The following is an 18655-nucleotide window of genomic DNA, read 5'->3' on the forward strand; positions in this document are numbered from 1 at the left end:
GGTATGAATAGGCGAAACCTCGTTAAAGCGTTCTCTGTAGCTGCTCTCTGGAACGGATTACAAAACTCTCTTTGAGCCTCTGGACTTGCGGACCGACGTATACCTCTTCAAGGTCACTGGCATTTTGTCTGACTGAAAGGGTAAAATTATTCCTTGGATCGCATAGGAACAAGGCTATTAACCTTCAAGAACATCCCAAGGACAAAATACTACTAGCAGACCTTTTTATTTGTGAATAAATTACACATAAACAAAGCAAATATGGCCTTGATGAAGGTAAAGTTTAACTTGGCCAAAAGGGTAAAACTAGCCCAGGGGCTGTGGCTCCTGTACTGGCTATCTGTGATGGCTGGGATCCTCATTTTTAGCATGGGGCTCTTTTTCAAGATTGAGCTGCGTAAGCGAAGCGAGATGATGGACAACAACGAGAGCCATTTCGTGCCCAACTTGCTTATCCTGGTTGGGTTGGCTGCTTGTGGCATCAATGCCTTTGGTGGCAAAGTATGCCATGACTCCCTTGATCCAATAAAGTTCGCCAAGTGGAAACCCATGGTGAAGAACTACCTGGCTGGATGCTTCGCCTTCAGTATCATACTCTTCCTGACAGCTCTGCTGTGCTTTACCATGCAGATCTCTCTGCATTTTGCCCTAGCAGAGGGCCTGAAGAATGGGATGAAATATTACAGAGACACAGACACTCCTGGACGCTGCTTCATGAAGAGAACACTTGACATGACCCAAATTGAATTCCGGTGCTGTGGCAACAACAACTACAAAGACTGGTTCGAGATTCAGTGGATCAGCAACCGTTACCTGGATTTCAACAATGCTGAGGTCAAAGAGTGAGTTCCTTTCTTTTCCAGATGAGTCACATTAAAATACAGAGCTGCATCATTTGTTAGGGTAGTATTGTCGCACAAAAGAGGACATTTTAAAATACATTTATAAGATACCAGGAAACTCATGATTAAAGAAGCAACAAAGTGAGGGCCCACGTAACCAAAAACAACTGTAAAAAGCCTTGAGTTCTTTGATGATAATTCTGTGCTTGCTAATTCCTCCTACTAATATTCAAGAATTCTACTGGTTTTTGCTTTCAACTACTACGAAGTTGAAATAGTTCTGGATCCATTTGAATAAGTCTAGGACATAAAGTTATAAAGCATTGCTGATATTTTGCATGCAAGCCTGTCTTCTTGCTGTGATTACTCACAATCCAGGTGAACCCGAGATATATAGAAATCTATGCTAAAAGCAATAGTTATGGACTCAAACTGTTCATAGATGACATGGTCAAGCAAATAGGTATTCAGATATGTGTCAAGCACAGAGGTATTAAAAGGTTCTTTGAATGCTAATGCAATGTGGAAATTCTGAGGAGCAAGTGGGTGCAGAGGTTGTAAGTCGACTGAGGGTCTTAATGGGATACAAGCTATAGAGGGTTGTAAGTAAAGTTATTGAAGTGTTAAGTGGAGAGTAGGGCTAGCAATGTAAGTGGCATTGGGTTCACCAGCCAGGCCTTAATAAGTAGATAATCTGTTAGGATCTCATTTCTATGTCCTTCCCAGCTTACTGTCCACCTTGATCATAATAACACCACGCTGAGAAACAGGTAACTGTGTATGATACCTTCTTTACCCATATTTGGGAAACAATGACCCATTTTTAATGGATAGCAAGATCTTCCTCTGATAGGTAGAAACTTATTTAAAACATCCTCTGCCCGGGTTTAAGGGAAAGATTGCTGGCAAGCTCTGATGAAGGTGCGTGCTTGGGCGATAATGCGCGGTGTGCATTTATATGCTAGCTTACCGTAGAGTTTAACCTTGTCTCAACCACTCACGCATGATCCAATCAAGCAGGCACACCTCATAAACCTCATGAGGAGATGTTTGTGCCAGTACAAACAGAATGTTGTGGTCTTTTACTGTAAACCACTGGGTGTCCATTCCCCTTTCACATTTCCACAACATTCTTCTAATGTTGGAGGCCTAGGTTCAAAACCCAAGAAACAGGTTCTTTTTAAAATGTCCAATTAACTCTTTCTTCACTGGTTTGGATTTAGGCCCTTTAAGTGGAAAGTTATTTTGAGGAGCTGGAACAAAACAATCTTTGGGATTAAGCTTGAAAAGCAAATTGAAATCCTAGAACCTTTACTGTTAAAAGATTTCCAACTAATCATCTCCCACTTTGTTCTTGCATTCCCTCTTAATCTGAGAGTGATTCAATAATGCTTTGCTACATGTGCTAAAACGCCTGTGCTGTCATTGATCTGTCTCTTGCATTTCTGCCCAGCCGTGTAATGAGTAACGTAGAAGGAAAATACTTGATGGACAGCGTCCCATTCAGCTGTTGCAACCCTGCTTCTCCACGACCCTGCATTCAGCACCACCTGACCAACAACACAGCGCACTATGACTACGACCACCACACCGAGGACCTGAACATCTGGACGCGTGGGTGTCGCGAAGCCCTGGTGTCCTACTACGGAGGAATGATGAACAGCATTGGAGCTTTTGTGCTGCTGGACGTCCTGATGCAGGTAAGAAAGACGGAAGGAGAACTGAAAACCACTCAGGACACACACACACTCCGGAGGTCTTTTGGAGGGCTAAGGTGAATCATAATTAAGTCTGACGAGGCCATTGTTTACCTGACTGATTCGATTATCAGCAACTTGCTCTCAGAGCTTTAAAATGGCAGACAGGATTTGAGGAATGCCTTAAATTAAGTATATTAAGTCCGTGGCGGTACGTCCATGGTATTAGGCTTTAAGTGGTTTGTAAGTAACCAGTACAGTTGGGGAAAGAACAACCTGTTTGTTCTATGGTACCATTTCCACGTTAACAACACTGCAGCAGCAGGACTATATATATACCTTTCAACTGAGACACAACATCCACAAAATATCACAATCCTGGGTTACGATAGTTGACAAATCAGTGATATGTCAACCTTTGACACAACTATCACACACACGTAGGCACAGGAACTTGGTTTTGAAGCACCTGTGACTCAATCCATTACTTCCTGTGGCATTTGTGACAGACCTACTGCCATTGTTCTCCTGTTGGCAGTTGGCAGAGGGCACAAGATAACACACCTACAGATCTACAAGCTGCAGTGTGACCATAAATTGCAAACCAATACTAACCATGAGAAAATACAAAATTTAATGTTGGCAGAATACAGAAGACAGCAGCTAAAGGAAGACTGAGATTAAACTGTCAGTTGTTACGTAAGTGTTAAGGTGACGCTGAGGGTGAGGGGAAGAGTTTATTACAAAGGGTAATCTTGACCAAAGCCCAAAGCCTTAGGCTCTTTTCCTGGAATCAGGATTGAAATAAATAGTGTCAGATCAGATCAGAAAAGGGAAGTCAAACTGGGTTAAAACAATGATAATGAGGACGGAGACACATTTTGGTCAGGTATTGCACATGAGAGAATTTACACAACAATCAACTGTGAAGTATTAGAACACAGACAACTATTCTGAAAAAGTCCTAGCAAAAAATCTACCACAAAACACAATCTTCCATCAACCTGCTTTGAACAATGACTGACAAAATCATCTGAACTCTTTGGATAACATTAGATAAGTTATTTTATGACATGCCACAGTTTAACACTGGTCGTTGTAATCTACAGGCAGGCGTGATGGTGGGTCTGAAATATCTGACCACTGCGCTTGAGACATCAGATCCTGAGAACCCAGAGTGTGAGAGCGAAGGTTGGCTGTTGGAGAAGACCGTCAAGGAGACTGTCGATGACATGATGGCGAAGATCAAAAAACTGGGTAAAGGTAACCAAGTGGAGGGGGAAGGAGAGGAAGCACAAGCCGTCGCCACGGTAAGCTGAGAGGACCCTGTTCCCCTGTCGGGACCGAGGTCCTTCCCGTCGGAGGGAGAAGAAAAAGCTGAGTAATGAGAGAGAGACAGAAAATGGTCTCTCTCTCTGAGATTGAAAGACAGGTATACACGCATAAGCACCCACAATTCAACCACGCACCCATAGCACCATTGCACACGGTGTGCATAAGCCACTACGAAGAACACAATCATTTCTAAAGAGGTTTGAACCAACCATTCAAGATGTCAGTGTCTACAATGTTGTGTGTATATAAATAATAATGAGAGTTTATTTTTTAAGGCATATAAAACTATTTGAATGTGAATTTAAATCATGTTCAGTTTCTCAGTATTCCCTTCCCTACTTGTCCCACTGGCACAAACCCATCCAAAAACATTTGTACTCATCCATCAAAACGAAGAGTTTTTCCTCAGTTTTATTTATTTATTTTTTTTCATTTTTCGTTCCAGCAGATGTTTAACCTGACAGCCACACACAATTCACCAGCATATAAATCACAGAATATCAAATGCAAAGACATACTAAATGATAGAGCTCTTTCATAACCAGTTCATCCGTTAGGACTAAATTACATGTTCATTAAAAACCGACGCGGTTTTTCCAAAAAGAACACAACTGAAGGACAAATAGAGGGGGAATTTATCCTTTCTAATGGCAGCTTTCACCAGGCAGCTGAGGAAAATGGAGTTCTTAAGATCTCCTAATCTCCTCCCAAATGTTTTTGGATCGAGGATGGAGCCCCACCCTTCTGTTCCCGCTGTGCCGATTCTGATAAGCCTATAGGTGTTTTCTCTCTTTAAGGGAAACAAGTCAGTGCCCTATCAGACAATGGCCTATGACAAATTGGCAAGTTCCTACCAATGTGTGCTCCTCTCAGGTTAAATATCTGCTTGAGTATGTAAGAGGTTCAGTCATCTTGACTATGGTCTTTGAGGCCTAAGAGCAAAGTGTCTGCCTGAAATTGGTGGAGCTTTTTTTTTTGTACAGAAATTTGTGACAGACAGTTGGCAGAATCAGAACAGTTTTAAAGAGTAACTCGTTGTAAGAGTGTATAGTGCTACGGGTCAGTTCTTCTTTTTTTTTTTAAAAAAAAAAAATTAAAACTTGAACATCAGATGACACAAGCAGTTGTAAATTTTGTTGTGTTTTTTCTTTTCTTTCTTTCTTTTTTTTTGTGTGATGTTTCTATGTAATTTTGACTTCAGTATCTATGTAAATTTGGACATTTGCATACTCAGCAGTAATGTCAGTCTTGTGGGTCAAGAGAAGAGTGTAGACATTCCATTGTGAAAGATAAAAGTTGTACAAAGAGCTCCAGCGTCTGTCTGTTTTGTCTTGTCCTTGCCCATGTTCCCGTTCAATGTTTCACCCGTGAGACAAACATACTTTGTGACCATTTTAAATGTATCTGCTTTTTCGAGAAAGTTCATGTTTCAGTAATTCGGTAATTTATTGGGTAGCTAACATCAACATGGCAGAGAACGTTAGCCAAACACATCTGTATATTTTAATGGGTCCAAATTCTATCACTCCCCTGGAAGAGTAATAGACTGCAACTTTAGCTTGACGAAACACAAAACCACACAAAGTACATCGGTTTATTCTATATATTACAAACAGAAAGCTGTTTGAAGAAAAGTGAGCTCTGTTATCCGAAGCACCTCAAACAGTTGAAGGACTCCATCACGTTGAAGTCCGAATTGAGAAGAAGAGTGAGGGAGAAAGAAAGAGAAGCTGGTGAGATGAGACGTGGTGGAGCGTCGTGAGAAACGGGGAGAGAGTCAGACGAGGATATGTTCGGACATTAGGAACACAGTGGGAGGCCAGCTTTACCTGATGGGATCAGGGAGATGTATCGATCCCCCTCTGTGAGGATTCTGTCCTGCCCAGGACAGCAAACACCTGACCACCTTCACTTGAGCTTAGCCACAGTCTCTAAGCCACAAGCAAACTCAGGCACAAATAAGAAAATGGGCTGAGAACAATTAAGAGACCATTCGAGACAGTTAGTGATTGCTGTACTCGGCATGCTCGAACACATACATTTACATTTAAAAAAGAATAAAAAAAAACATCTCACAAACAGGCAGACTTACAAACAGGCATGAAGCTAAAGCATTTTACTTTTCAAACTGTAGCCAATTCATACATAATATCAAAATAACAGAGCTCAAAGACTGGACGAAGGTACATGTCTTTTCACAACGTCCACCATCCCAAGATGTTATAGAAACAACCAGAAAGAGTTAAGTGCTAGAGGCCAACTACGCAATTATAAAGTAAAAGTGTGTATGAGGAAGCAGTAAAGAGGACACCTGTCATCTAGAATTTTCCTTGGCCCCAACACACATAAACAGAGGCTGAAGGGATAAAAGCGTTAAACCTCTTTGACAAGTAGCTTAGCCCGTGTCAGGTGATGGCCTAGGACAGGTGCCTCTGACGCAGGTACGAGACAAAACCACCTTTGCCTGGACCGGGCTGGGCGGGACCAGCCACCTCCCATTCAGACTGACCCAAATCTCTTCTCATCTGACAGGCACAGATACCTGTCAGTCAAAGCAGCTTCTGCATATGTCTAACAAATGTCTAACAGCTAACAGCCAGAACAGTTATTTTATTACACTAATTGTTACTTTATTATACGTGACTATATCCAGTGGTAGGTCAGAGACATTTCTTATTTGCAGTAATATTTGAGTGAAGAAGGCTATATAACAGATCCAAAATAAATAAATAAATAAATAACCCTTCTGGGCTCAGGCCACGGCTGAGACTCCAGGTCTAATCCCACCTCCTCCCATGTTCCCCTGGACGAGGGGCAAGGGTGACAGAACTGGGACATACAAAACAAGAGCTGCAGACAGCAAATGAGTTATTACTATTAATGAGGTTACACATATCCAGGTCATTCACTCACACACAGCTAGGTATACATCTTAAGGCCCACCAGGTCACATACACACACACACTAATCCTCCAATTGTCTTACACCCAACTCACGCTAGTGGCCCCCTTACTGTGCATGATATATTCTCGCACACATACAAACATACAAACACACCCAAAGACAGAGTCAACAGATTCATTTTCTTATTCATTTATTCATTATTGTTTTACAATATAGTACACTGTACCCATTTATACAAGAATTCACATATTAACAGGCCTGTTTATGGTGTGATATACTGATGCAACGTCAAGGCTGGTACCGTGTCAGGAAACATTCCCACCAAACAGAAAAACGTGGAGAACTGAATATGAGAAAGACAATGGAGAGAAGAGATGGGGTGGGTGTGTGTGTGTGTTCGTGATAGAGATGATCTAAAGAGTGTGGTCTCTTGCTGAATCCTTATTGTTTGGTTGTCAGCAACACTGACGAGACACGCGTGATTGATGTAAAACACAAAACTGTGCCATGTTGAACTAAGCGATATGTTTTAGCTTTCTCACCGACTGATGGTTCTCGTTGGGAGATCCCAAAAAAAGACAAAAAAAAAAAAAAAAAATCCAGCGACACAAAGGGAAAAAAAACAAAAACAAAAAGACTCTCAATGACCGAAACAGACAATCCCCTATCAAAGCACAACACACACATCAGATGAAAAAGCACTGGGTTTTGGAAGTCTCGAGTCAGCCAAACACGTATTTCCAAAATTCGGAAATGGTAAACACCTGTTCACTTAAATAACTACCGATACAAAAATGGAAGATTTGTGAAAAGACTAAATTCACACACAGAAAACGGGCATAGAAATCCTCCACACTATAAAAACAGCAACAAAATTCTCACAGTCACTCTCTCTCTCTCTCTCTCTCTCTCTCTCTTTTACACACAGGCACTCTCAGGACAGGATTATTGACACACTCGTTCACAATGTGTTCCCACACGTCCTCACGTTGGCTCGCATTCACTGATCACTGAGCACTCTGTGGTTTTGGTGCCTTTTTTTGAATAGAAAGCTCACAGAGATATTGCAATAGCGGATATTGGGGAGAGAAAGACTGCTGTAGTCTGCTGTAAGGCCTGTAGAGGGCGCCATCACTTCGTGGCTGATGACCAGAGACTAGTCAGGTAAGTCTCTGAGGAGAGTTGTGCTTGCTTGAAGGAGATAATCAGCGTTGTTTCAGTTTTAAAGCAATCCTAGTAGTGTAAAACAAATCTATACTTAAGCCGAAAAACGTTACAAATCATTTCGAGGGGGCTTGAAACAGAAATGAAACAGCATTCCTACGAAGACGTTAGTGGGGAGTATTCACGTCGCCACAGACCTCCTTGCTTTGCAGTTCAATATCTTGGCTATATATATACTTTTTTTTTTTTTTTTTTTAATATACATTTATATTAAATAACAACAAAAAGGGAGGAGAACAGTCTTTCCTGAAAAGCAGCTGAAAAGAAAAGGAAATAAAGAAGATTCATGCATTCATCTACACGTAGAGACAGAGAGAGAAAGGGTGAGGGGAAGAAGGCCAGAGGCAGGGCCACGTTACCATGCCAACCTCTGCCCGTGTGTGCGGGTCCCCTGTCGTTTTTTTTGTTTTTCGTTTTGTTTTGTTTGTTTAGAGAGCGGGCCTCAACGAGAGCTCTCAGACAGAACGTGACTTCACAGATGCTGCCAGTCGATGCTCACCAGGGTCTGGTTAGCTTCCTGGGCGTGGCCTATCTCCTCGGTGATGCTGTGCTGCCGCCAAAGCTTCTGGATCTTTCTGTAACGTTCCCGACAGAGATGCAGAGGATTCCCTCGTCTGAGGAAGGAGATATGGAGACTTGATGGGTGTCGTTTCACGTCTTTGAGTACAGTTTAATTATGACGAACACACAAAAGCGTGTGGGTTACCATTCGATGCCGTTTATCATTCTCAGCGACAGCCGCCAACGTGTAAGAGGGAGGGAGGTATTGTGAGCGAGCGTCAGTACTCACCTGAGGCCTTGGTCAGTTTCTCCATAATCATCCAAGTACGGAGGAGCATAGAAACAGCCCTTTGTTTTCCCGGCAAGGAAAAGAACCTGACTCTCTCTCACCCTGTCACAGCAAACGACAGTTAGGACCAACACGCAGATACATGCTCACACACACACACACACACACACATACACACACAGAGGTGTATGATTAAAGTGTACCTGAGGAAGATGCCGACGCCGGCCCCACAGGCGAAGGTGTGTGCTGTGCAGGCTCCCACATCCTCTCCCTCCAGCTCAGTCTGACAGCAGTAACTCTGAGAGCACAGCATGGTCCCACACACCAGGCACAGGGTGGGAGCGCGCGACTTGTCGCCTCCTGACTTCGGACACCTGGACCAAGACGCGAGAGCGCACGCGCACGAGACCGGCGTTAAGACTTTGCGGTCTCATATCCATATATTCCGTATGAGGGATATTACACGTCATTTTTCTCATATTCTTATATTCCGTATGAGGGATATTACACGTCATTTTTCTCATATTCTTATATTCTGTATGAGGGATATTACACGTCAAACACATCTCATGTTTTGAAGGACACACGAGGAAATGAATGATAAGATGCTCACGTGAAGCTGGAGGTTTGGTTGATCAGATCGCTGTAGTCCTCGGGTAACTCAATCAACTGATTAGACTCTCTGGGAAAACTGAACAGGCACCACGAAAACAATGTTAAACGGTTAAGTGTCTTACAAACCAAAACATCCTGAAATACTATTAACAGCCTATCGATGTTTGGGTGTTGAGCGGCGGAAGACGGACACTAGGCTGACCTGATCAGAGTGCCGTTTCCCTGGAGACACTCCCGCACACCTGGGTGAGAGCACCACCTACAGGCAGAAAGAAGCCGTGCAAATGAGACTGTCATACCAGTTCTCGCCGCAGAATTGCTCAAGTACGGTGACGCTTCTCTTCCATCAAAACCCAAAAATACATTTAAATACAAGCACACGCAAACATTTTCATACACTCAAGGGAAGTGGGTCGGCAAATACGAGGGGAGGCTTGAAAAAAGAAATATAATTTGAGTGAAAAATGATTTGAGAGTAAAAAGAACATTACCCCTGCAGTAAAGGCTCTAGTAGCTCCTGGTTGCTATGGTAAAGCTGCAGGAGGTTAGAGGGTAAACCGAGGAATCCACACAATGCATCCCACTGACCAGGACCCAGAGCTGTGGGGGGGGGGAGGGAGAGAGAGATTAACTTTAATTAATCTAAAGGAGTGTGTGTGTGTGTGTGCGTGTGTGTGCGTGTGTGAGTGAGAGGCTGCATGGTGCCGGTGGGAGCCGGTCTGTGGCTGTTTACCGGTGAGCTCGGGCGGTGCGGGAACTCCATTGAGATGGTGGAAGAAGAGCGCGGCGCTCCTCAGGTAAGGCAGAATGCCGGTCTTCACACAGCGCCAGAGATGCCACCCTGAACTCACCTCGGGCAGGGCACTAAAAACAAATTCCACGCCCACACACGATCAACACAACGACACAGCCGTACGCGCGCGTCCACGCAATAAAACGCCAAAGTCAAACGCGCATTCAAGCAATAAAGCAAATCAGGAGCGGTCAGCTGAGAGAACTGAAGGACGGGCTAAAGGTGAAGGGTCGTGTGTGGGGTGAGGGGCGGAGAGGTGGCGTGACTCACCGGTTCACGTGTTTCCTGAGAGCGCTGTACAACAGGCTGACGCCTTCCTCTTCCTCTTCCTCTGCTCCGCCGCTCTCCTGCTCCATCATCGTCTCTGCTGCGCACAGACCACAACGGGAGTGTGTCACACGGCAACGGTAAACATAGAGTAAAATGTATTTTTTGTTTGTTTTGTTTTTTTACATGTGGAAATATTCTTGGTTGCATGAATTTCCTTGAATGTCCCTCGGGATTAATAAAGTATTTCGTATTCGTATCGTGTTCGTATGAACGGTGAGGTCGTAAAAACAGGCGTGCTGACCTGGCACAGAGCTGAGAAGGATCTGGACTACGTGCGCCATGGTAACCAGGTGGAAGAGGTGGAGCTGGGCTGCATCGCTGCTCATCCCGGAGAAATCCTGACAGTGTACTGTAGGGTGAGACAGCACCAGACTCACCTGACAGACAGACAGACAGACAGACAGACAGACAGAAAGAGAGAGAGAGAGAGAGAGAGCGAGAGAGAGAGAGAGAAACAGAGAGAGACAGAGAGAGGAGAGACTTAATACATATTCAAACAGAACTGACATGGCTTATTGGTCTTGCTTTCCCTCAAAGACACTGGTAGTCTATAAGACAAATGGACATTTAGAATTGATGTGTTAATGTATGCTGACTTACCAACAGGTGAAACATGTCTATGTCCAGGATACAGGGAGAGTTCTCTACCTGTGGGTCAGGAACCAATGCTGCAAAGACACACATACACTTTTAGACAAGTAGGCTGCCTTCTTTCTGGAGAACATCTCATCAATATCTGACTGAGCAGAAAGAATGAGTGCTTCACAGCCTCTCACCTGCTAACAGTCTGATGAAATGATTCTGCACGACAGAGAGAGAGCAGACTGTCCAACACGCGGAGCCAAACCGCGCCAGAGAACTCAGACACTCATCCTGTTAAACGACGGAAAAAAAAAAAGACATATCAAATCCACATGTCTTACGCCGATTCCCTTCACTGCAACTAAACAGGTCCAATTAAACAGGATTATTATATCTCCAAGAAACCTAGAATGTGTTTCTGAACGATTACTTGCCTGTCTGCAAGGCAAACTTCCAAACAGAGGTCTCTCTTCATCTGCCAGTAATCTCTCTGTGAGGAAACAGAAAAATCAGTTATTTGCGTTCGACACTGGATTCAGAATAATGATTATTTTTCTTTCGTAACAGTTAGAGAATCCTGCGTCGCATGCATTTTTAACGGCTATGTGTCCGTGAGCCCTGCGTTAATGTGCGGGATACTGACCTATAGACTGGATAGTGTAGGCACAGCTGGCCCAGCACATGACGGGCACACGGGGGTCCTGTTCGTTGGGGTGCACCTTCAGGCCCACCTTATACGTGGCCGTCCCGAACGTGGTCAGCATCTCCTTGATGGTGTTTGAGTAGGGGCTCCTGAAAAGGGAAGAGGAGCGTGTGAGATCAGCGGAAAACGATCCAGCTCTCCAATCAAACTCGAATGTCGACGAGCTCCGCGTGCCGACGCAAGCGCCCTGGGTCACTGATCACGTGACGGTGCTTGAGCCTGCAGAACGCGCGGTCTCGCGTGTTAGAGCGCCGCGTGTTGACTCACGTTGGAGTGTGGTCCAATCTGAAGCCTTCAGGAGGAGGGCAGTCGTCTGAGCAGTCAGCCTCATCTTCATCTTCAGCATCTGCACGTTACACACACACACACACACACACACACACACACACACACACACACACATAGATGTACACAGATCTCACACAAACGCGTCGCTCTCTATTCCTCTGCTTTGCTTTGAGCGTATACATACGTCAGTATTCTCCCTTTGGAATATTTGCTGAAAATTGGGCAAGCAAGCAGTACAGTCCAGAAAAGTTACAAAGGGTTCAACAGCGTCCAGACCAACTTCATAGGGCGGCATCAGCATGTGCTACCAGTCTGCCTAGACTTTCCTCTTAAGATTACAGTGCCTGTTTGGCCATCAGTGTGTGGATAAGTAACACTGGGGTGTGAAGGGGGGGGTACTCACTGCTGGGCTTGAGTTTCCTGTGAGCAGAATGAAGGGTCTTGACCTGCTGACCGGTGCTTTTCAACCACTGGGCCAGTCCAGGCTGTTCACTGCTGCACAGAGACAGAGGACAGCAGTCAATATCGATCTCTGAATATTGCACGCCGACCACATCAGAGTATCCAGCATGCCTCTCTCTGACAGAGATACTCTAGTTACGACATCGCAGAGACAGTGTGAAGATGCAAGACACCAGCACGTAACTAGCAAGGTGATTGTATGATTTGTTCTTTTCCATGAGAAAAAAAAAATATATATATATATATATATATATTTTGCACTGTTTTAATGAAAAAAAAATTTTAATCGAAAAAAAAAAAAAGACTCTGAGCAGAGCAAAAAGTGTCATTAGAAACCAGAGGATCCTCATGCAGCAGACTGGTCTTTACGCGCATGCACAGTGGTCAGAGTGCTGAGACAGGCGTCTGAGTTTAAATGAACAGTTGTGCTGAGTGGGTAAGCTGGTGTGCGAGGGGGCAGGCGAGGGGGGGGGGGGTCGTTAACATACAATGGGACAAGAGCCACAGAGCGTACGAGGGGTTACAACCATTGTTCCCACATGGGGGGGAATTCACTCGTTTTCTCTGTAACCAGCATATCCACAAAGCCGACCTCTCCTCGACCACATAGACTAAGGCTTAACGTTGGTTGACCAATTTAAGTTCTATTGAATGCATGCGAAATGATACTGAAGGAGGACAAATGGTAGCAGTCAAACCGACACTGCCCTCTGTCATCCTGTTAATCCACTCATTTTACTCAACTCCACACAACAGGAGAAAAGAGCATCAAAAAACACCTCGAACAAAACCCTTTTTGGTGCACGACGTCACGATCGATTTCCGTGCCGCATATTTGATAATCAAAGCCCACATTTTTTTGGATGCGTCAGTGTGTTTTTCTCTTTGCTGGTACTGGCTGTGAGTGCGTACCTGCAGGAGGTCTTGCCGAGGGGAAGCAGCGGGATGACCGTGTTACTGAGACACTCGCAGAGCGGACACAGGAACTCTCCGTTCTCCACGTCATAGCTGGTGTGGACGCGCAGCCTCTGCTGCCTGCGCTGCTCCTTAGCCTGCACTGCCTCAAAGTACCTGCAGGGGGAGACACAGCACGGTTTGATGAGGACACGTTTTTTTTTGTTTTTTTTTTCTCTTTCGTCCCCAACACATCACAGGATTAAAAAAAAAAAAAAAGCGCGTACCTCATCCTGAATCCATACCGAGGAGGCCGTTTCGACCAGTAAGGGTTGCGTGGCTTAACGCAGCCAGCTGAGAGTGGCGTGGCTTTCACGGGCTTAATTGTTGTAAAAATATGTTAAGGGTTAGTGAAAGCTCAGCTGCTTACCTCTGCCAGCAGTGGGAATGCATGATGTGACCACAGCTGCCCGTGTGTGTGCCAAAGGACAAGTCAGGGTGCATGAACAGAGGATCGTAACTCTCTGTAACACAGAACCAACAACATTAGAAACAAATAGATACTCACACAAGTGTCATGATTTCATTAAATTAAAAAAAAAAAAAAAAAAATCACCCGGACTGAAATATTATAGATCTACCAAATATGCAAATACTCTTAGGGATTCACACATTATCTATAGAAAAAAATAAGACACACTAATAGAAACACCAAACAATGTACGAGTATTTATTGACTACACCTGAGCCGAGCTGACCTCAGAACAGATTCAACTCTGCTTGGAATAATGTTGTTTAACAAAGTTATTCCAAGTTTAGTTGCCTTTCTAATGAGAGACCTGACCATTCTTTAAGACAGAAAGCCCTCAGTTCTTTGCGACAGGAAGGGAGGCAGAGATCTGCTTTACAGAAATCCCAGTAAACATTCATAGATGTTTAGACCTGGTGACTGGGGTGTGTTGGCTGATTTCGTACCACTCAGTGGTGTTTAAGAAAAACAGTCGTATCTTTGAACATGAGAACATCTTGAGGAAAAAGTTATAGCGGTTCTCTAAGGTGCACCTGCAAGCCTGAAAGGGCCATACTTGTAGCACGCACACTAAAATCAAACACAGAGACTCCCATGAGATGACTGCTCATGCCATTACAGATCCATCACTCTGTTTAACAGTTGGGACCAGGCAGAGTGGCTTTGATGGTTTCCTTTGAGTTTCTACAAGCGTAAACCCGTCCAGATGTAGACCCATCTAGTCATATTACATCACTGTGTTTCTAAGAGGTCCAGACTGCTGATGATAACAAGTTATGCACTGACACACAGTGACCTTCATTACATGTGGTTTGCGAATAGAAGACCTATCGTTTGTATCAGCGTTGTGAAGCTAACAAACTAGTTTTTCTTGCAAATGGGTCAGAGTGGTGTCGATGTAACACTATGGTAAATTTTTGAGGTCACTGATTTGTGGTCTTTCGAAACTCCTCCGTCAGTGATCTGTCACCCGCATTGTTCCTCTTTCCTGTTGCAGGTTGTCATTGTTCAATTCATGCAGTTAACGTTTCTGGCACTCCTCCTATTGACAGAATAATTCATTTTAAAGTCTCCTAAGGCTCATTCATTTGCACTTCAGGTAAGAGCTATCTGACTTACTCAATGGGTTAAATCTCTCCTGTTACTTTAGAGACTCGCATATTACCATGCTGACGTCTTTCATACTGTCACGCTGACGTCTTTCATAGCACAAATGCGTCGAAACCGCCGCTGAAACTATCGCGAATCCTTTTGAACTACAACTTAATTGCCACAGGACATGACTCACTGTTCAAAAAGCATTTCCGTTATTTTGCCCGTCTCTTTCAGGCTACAAAATTTCATTCATAAAAACATCCAGGCCCTTGTAGAAGAATTCCTACCGGGGTTGTACGGAGGTCTTTTGCGGTTTTTGGACATGACGGTGGAGCGTTGGATGAAAGCAGCCAGCACCATGGCTCTGCCGTTAGCTCTAATTTCCTGTTTCTCCTGACACAAGATACAGGTCACCACCTGTCTCCCCTCTCCTCCCGCCCGGCACCGTCTAGGGCCCACACACACCGGAGCCGCGTCCCATGAGCTAGGACTACAACACAGAGAAGGGGAACACAGATTAGGGCCATGTGAATATCAGTCAGTGTGGCTATAACAGTGCTTAGCCTAAACAACATAACGCGACACTAATACTTGTGTCCTGCACTGTCACATGGTTATGTGAGAGTGTGTGTGTGTGTCTGTGCTTGAATGACGCGGATGACAGTGTTACGCATAGGCGTGCGCTTGCCTGTGCTCCAGCGACGTTGACGTGGACGCCTCCAGCTCCTCTAAGCTTTGCTGAAACAGTTCTTTGTTCTCGTTGATGAAGTGTCTCTGCATCTCGGACATCTGAGCCATGATCTTCTCTCTGCGCAGCCGGGCCATCTCTGCTTTCCTTTTCCTCTCTGCTTTGTCCTTGTCCCGCACCGTCTACACACACACGCACACGCGCGCGCAAACACACACACACAAACGAGTTACCATCGTGGCATTGCCGGCTTAGGTTTGCGGTTCTCATGCTGACACGCATTAGACTACAGTGAGACAGACCTCCTCCTGGCACTGGTCTCCGCTCTCGGCCGCGGGTGCGGCGGCTGTGCGCTCTCTCATAGTCGTGATGCTCGCCACCGTCTGTATGCGATCGAACAGAAAACGGCACTCAAATAAATACCAGACGGGACAGGAAAGTGAAGAAAACGCTTCAGACAAAGACTCTAATTCTAAATGCACTTTGCAAGCCTTTAGACTGCTGCTGTTTGGACAAGTTCGCACGCGGCGTCGGAAATATTTGATCGATTAGTGTCACTGGAGGAGTGAAACCCCTTTTTTAAAATCCCTTTTAAACATAACCCGACATAACAAGTCTAACCATCAGTGTTAGAATGTGTCTGGGTATGCGTAAGATTTGTGTGTGTAGGGCTGGGGAGGGGGTGAGGATGGTACCTTGAGGATCCAGCGAATCATGTCTTTATGCACCTCCAGATGAGGGGCATTCTGTAATGTCTCCAACAAAGCCAGAATACTGGGAGCGCTACTGGGTGCCTCGCCGGGACCTGCAATACACACACAGTCAACTGCTACCACTGCATATGTGTGTTTGTCTACCTGCATCTCTGTGTGCGTGTGTGTGTGTGCATGTGTGCATGTGTGTGTGCGTGTGTGCCCGTCTGTCTGTGCGCGCGCGCATGTGTGTGTGTGTGTGTGTGTGTGAGACTCACGGGAGATTTTCAGCGTGAAGTTGAAAGTGGCTTCATTCTCCTCGTTGCTGTTTTCCAGCTGCTGTTGCTCCTCCATCAAGGCCATTCCTATCAGATGAAGGACCTGGTGGAGAAAACAAACGAACAGAAGAGTTCACGCCTCTCAGCCGAAACACTACGCGTCTCTCAACGCCGGCCGTCTTCAATGACGGATTTCTCACGCACGTTCTTTTTTTCCTCCTCAAACTTTCTGGCTTGGAATTCATGCTTTGACGCTCTTAAGGTAAGCAAACCCACGTACACAACGACAAGGCAAACACACAGACGTCATACCCTCTGCAGCATAGACTCGGACCAGTGTCCCCCGCTGGGCTCCACAGCCCACTGCAGCACAGCTCCCAGGATCCCCAGGAGCACGTCACACTGCAGAATGTTCACCAGGCTGGCGAACAGCGGGCACAGGGGCGGAAGAAGCGGCGGTGGCAGAGCTGTAACACACACACACACACACAGGGGATAAAGGGAGTCTGAGTAAATACGCCCCAGCCTAAAGGACAGTGACAGGCCGAGGACACGGCCGGCTGTCGCTCGCCCCCCCCCCCCCCACGCGGCCGTCGTTTATGGAAAAACTACCTGAGTCCTCTCCGTTCTGTCTCTTCAGTTTCCTTTGAGCTTCCTCTGCCTACAAAATAAGACATTTCCATTCATTACCATTCAACCCAACGGAGAGTCACACTAGAAAATTACACAAGCTGAGTACCTACGGATCGATTCCAACCAAAAGTCCAAGCTGCTTTAATTGCAACAGACTATGTGGACGCCTTCCAAGAGAAGGGCCGCAGAGTACGACGCCTGACCTGCTGTACCTCTGTTGTGTTTTAGCGCTGCTTTTCTACTCAATCTTAAAATGAGTTTATAGCAGTGCAACACAACACAACACAACACAACACAACACAACGGTCTGAGCTTATGGATAAATGATGGATAAAAGACCCATGGTGCGGAACATTCTGGATCTCGCCCTGCTCTAACACACCTGATTCATCTCATCAGTTCATGAGTAAGCCCTTGATTAGCTGCGGCAGATGTGTTAGAACCGGGGAGGGAACTGAAATGTTCAGAACTGTGAGACTCCAGGAGAGGGACAACAGTGAAATATGTTTCCTCTCTTAGCAATGCACACCTCCTCTTTAGTGTTATTCAGTCTGACATGCTCTGCTTCGTGTCCACAAACGACTCTTCACATCCATGTTAAGTCAGATTTTCGTTCAATTCTCAGAGCGCTCGTTCTTTTAACTGTAACCCGCACACGGTACCTACCTTAGACTGGTCTGCTCTGGAGTAATGGTGAAAATAGAGGTTGAATTGCTTGGCACATTCTGGCCTGAGTTCATACAGTCCTCTGCCAGTCACACCAGGCTTCCTACAAACACACACATACACACACACACCACAGAGTTAGAACACAGCTGTTATGGCGAAGTACCATCCCTCCTAGACGGTGCACAAATCACTGCCTTAGCGAAGAGCAGAAGAGGGAGAGAAAGACACTTACTTAAACAAAGCCACACTTTCGATGACTCTCTCCATTCCTGTCTCTCTGTTCTCCTGGGGAGCCAACAAACTGAGCTGTTAAAATAATCCATATATCCATCCAAACGTACAAGCAAAAGTTCTACTGGAATCCTTCCAGCCACCACCAGGTGGCAGACAAGCTACATAACTGAGATCTCATCGCTCCCTGTCGACGCTTTGTGCCATGAGCTACGTTACCAAGCCTTAAGGCTTAAGGCTTATGTTCAGTATTGAAGGTTACCTAACCTAACCCTCTTAGGAACAAAACAGAGATACAGAAAGAGTTCTACAAAAAGATATGCATAAGCAGACCCATTGAGATGGGTACTGTGGTGAGCCACGCTAGAGCAGACAGGTCAC

The 18655-nt window shown here is 45.2% G+C and overlaps 2 protein-coding genes across 3 annotated transcripts in view; one reads left to right on the forward strand and one right to left on the reverse strand.

Moving 5' to 3' along the window:
• The first annotated feature begins 261 nt into the window (after nt 1-261).
• prph2b (peripherin 2b (retinal degeneration, slow)) lies at nt 262-3858 on the forward strand. Its single transcript, XM_030772621.1, has 3 exons — nt 262-842; nt 2296-2542; nt 3649-3858. The coding sequence occupies exons 1-3, from the start codon at nt 262-264 to the stop codon at nt 3856-3858; spliced, it is 1038 nt and encodes a 345-aa protein (XP_030628481.1).
• Nucleotides 3859-8474: 4616 nt separating this feature from the next.
• Nucleotides 8475-18655, reverse strand: part of ubr2 (ubiquitin protein ligase E3 component n-recognin 2) — a 24772-nt gene continuing 14591 nt past the window's right edge. Inside the window, exons 22-47 of one of the 2 annotated variants that reach the window (XM_030770463.1) lie at nt 18276-18328; nt 18041-18143; nt 17354-17402; nt 17054-17208; nt 16742-16844; nt 16467-16576; nt 16074-16154; nt 15772-15953; nt 15371-15573; nt 13890-13983; nt 13478-13636; nt 12507-12598; nt 12083-12161; nt 11756-11904; nt 11547-11602; nt 11307-11403; nt 11131-11198; nt 10772-10907; nt 10471-10567; nt 10141-10271; nt 9899-10007; nt 9610-9666; nt 9406-9483; nt 8996-9166; nt 8793-8894; nt 8475-8616 (exon numbers count right to left, since the gene is read on the reverse strand). In XM_030770463.1, coding sequence (XP_030626323.1) covers nt 8475-8616; nt 8793-8894; nt 8996-9166; nt 9406-9483; nt 9610-9666; nt 9899-10007; nt 10141-10271; nt 10471-10567; nt 10772-10907; nt 11131-11198; nt 11307-11403; nt 11547-11602; nt 11756-11904; nt 12083-12161; nt 12507-12598; nt 13478-13636; nt 13890-13983; nt 15371-15573; nt 15772-15953; nt 16074-16154; nt 16467-16576; nt 16742-16844; nt 17054-17208; nt 17354-17402; nt 18041-18143; nt 18276-18328 — 2856 coding nt within the window. The remainder of the gene's footprint in view (nt 8617-8792; nt 8895-8995; nt 9167-9405; nt 9484-9609; nt 9667-9898; nt 10008-10140; nt 10272-10470; nt 10568-10771; nt 10908-11130; nt 11199-11306; nt 11404-11546; nt 11603-11755; nt 11905-12082; nt 12162-12506; nt 12599-13477; nt 13637-13889; nt 13984-15370; nt 15574-15771; nt 15954-16073; nt 16155-16466; nt 16577-16741; nt 16845-17053; nt 17209-17353; nt 17403-18040; nt 18144-18275; nt 18329-18655) is intronic. The other variant, XM_030770464.1, reaches the window with a different exon arrangement.

This window comes from Chanos chanos, chromosome 4 (assembly GCF_902362185.1).
Source record: "Chanos chanos chromosome 4, fChaCha1.1, whole genome shotgun sequence".
Classification (NCBI taxonomy): Eukaryota; Metazoa; Chordata; class Actinopteri; order Gonorynchiformes; family Chanidae; genus Chanos; species Chanos chanos.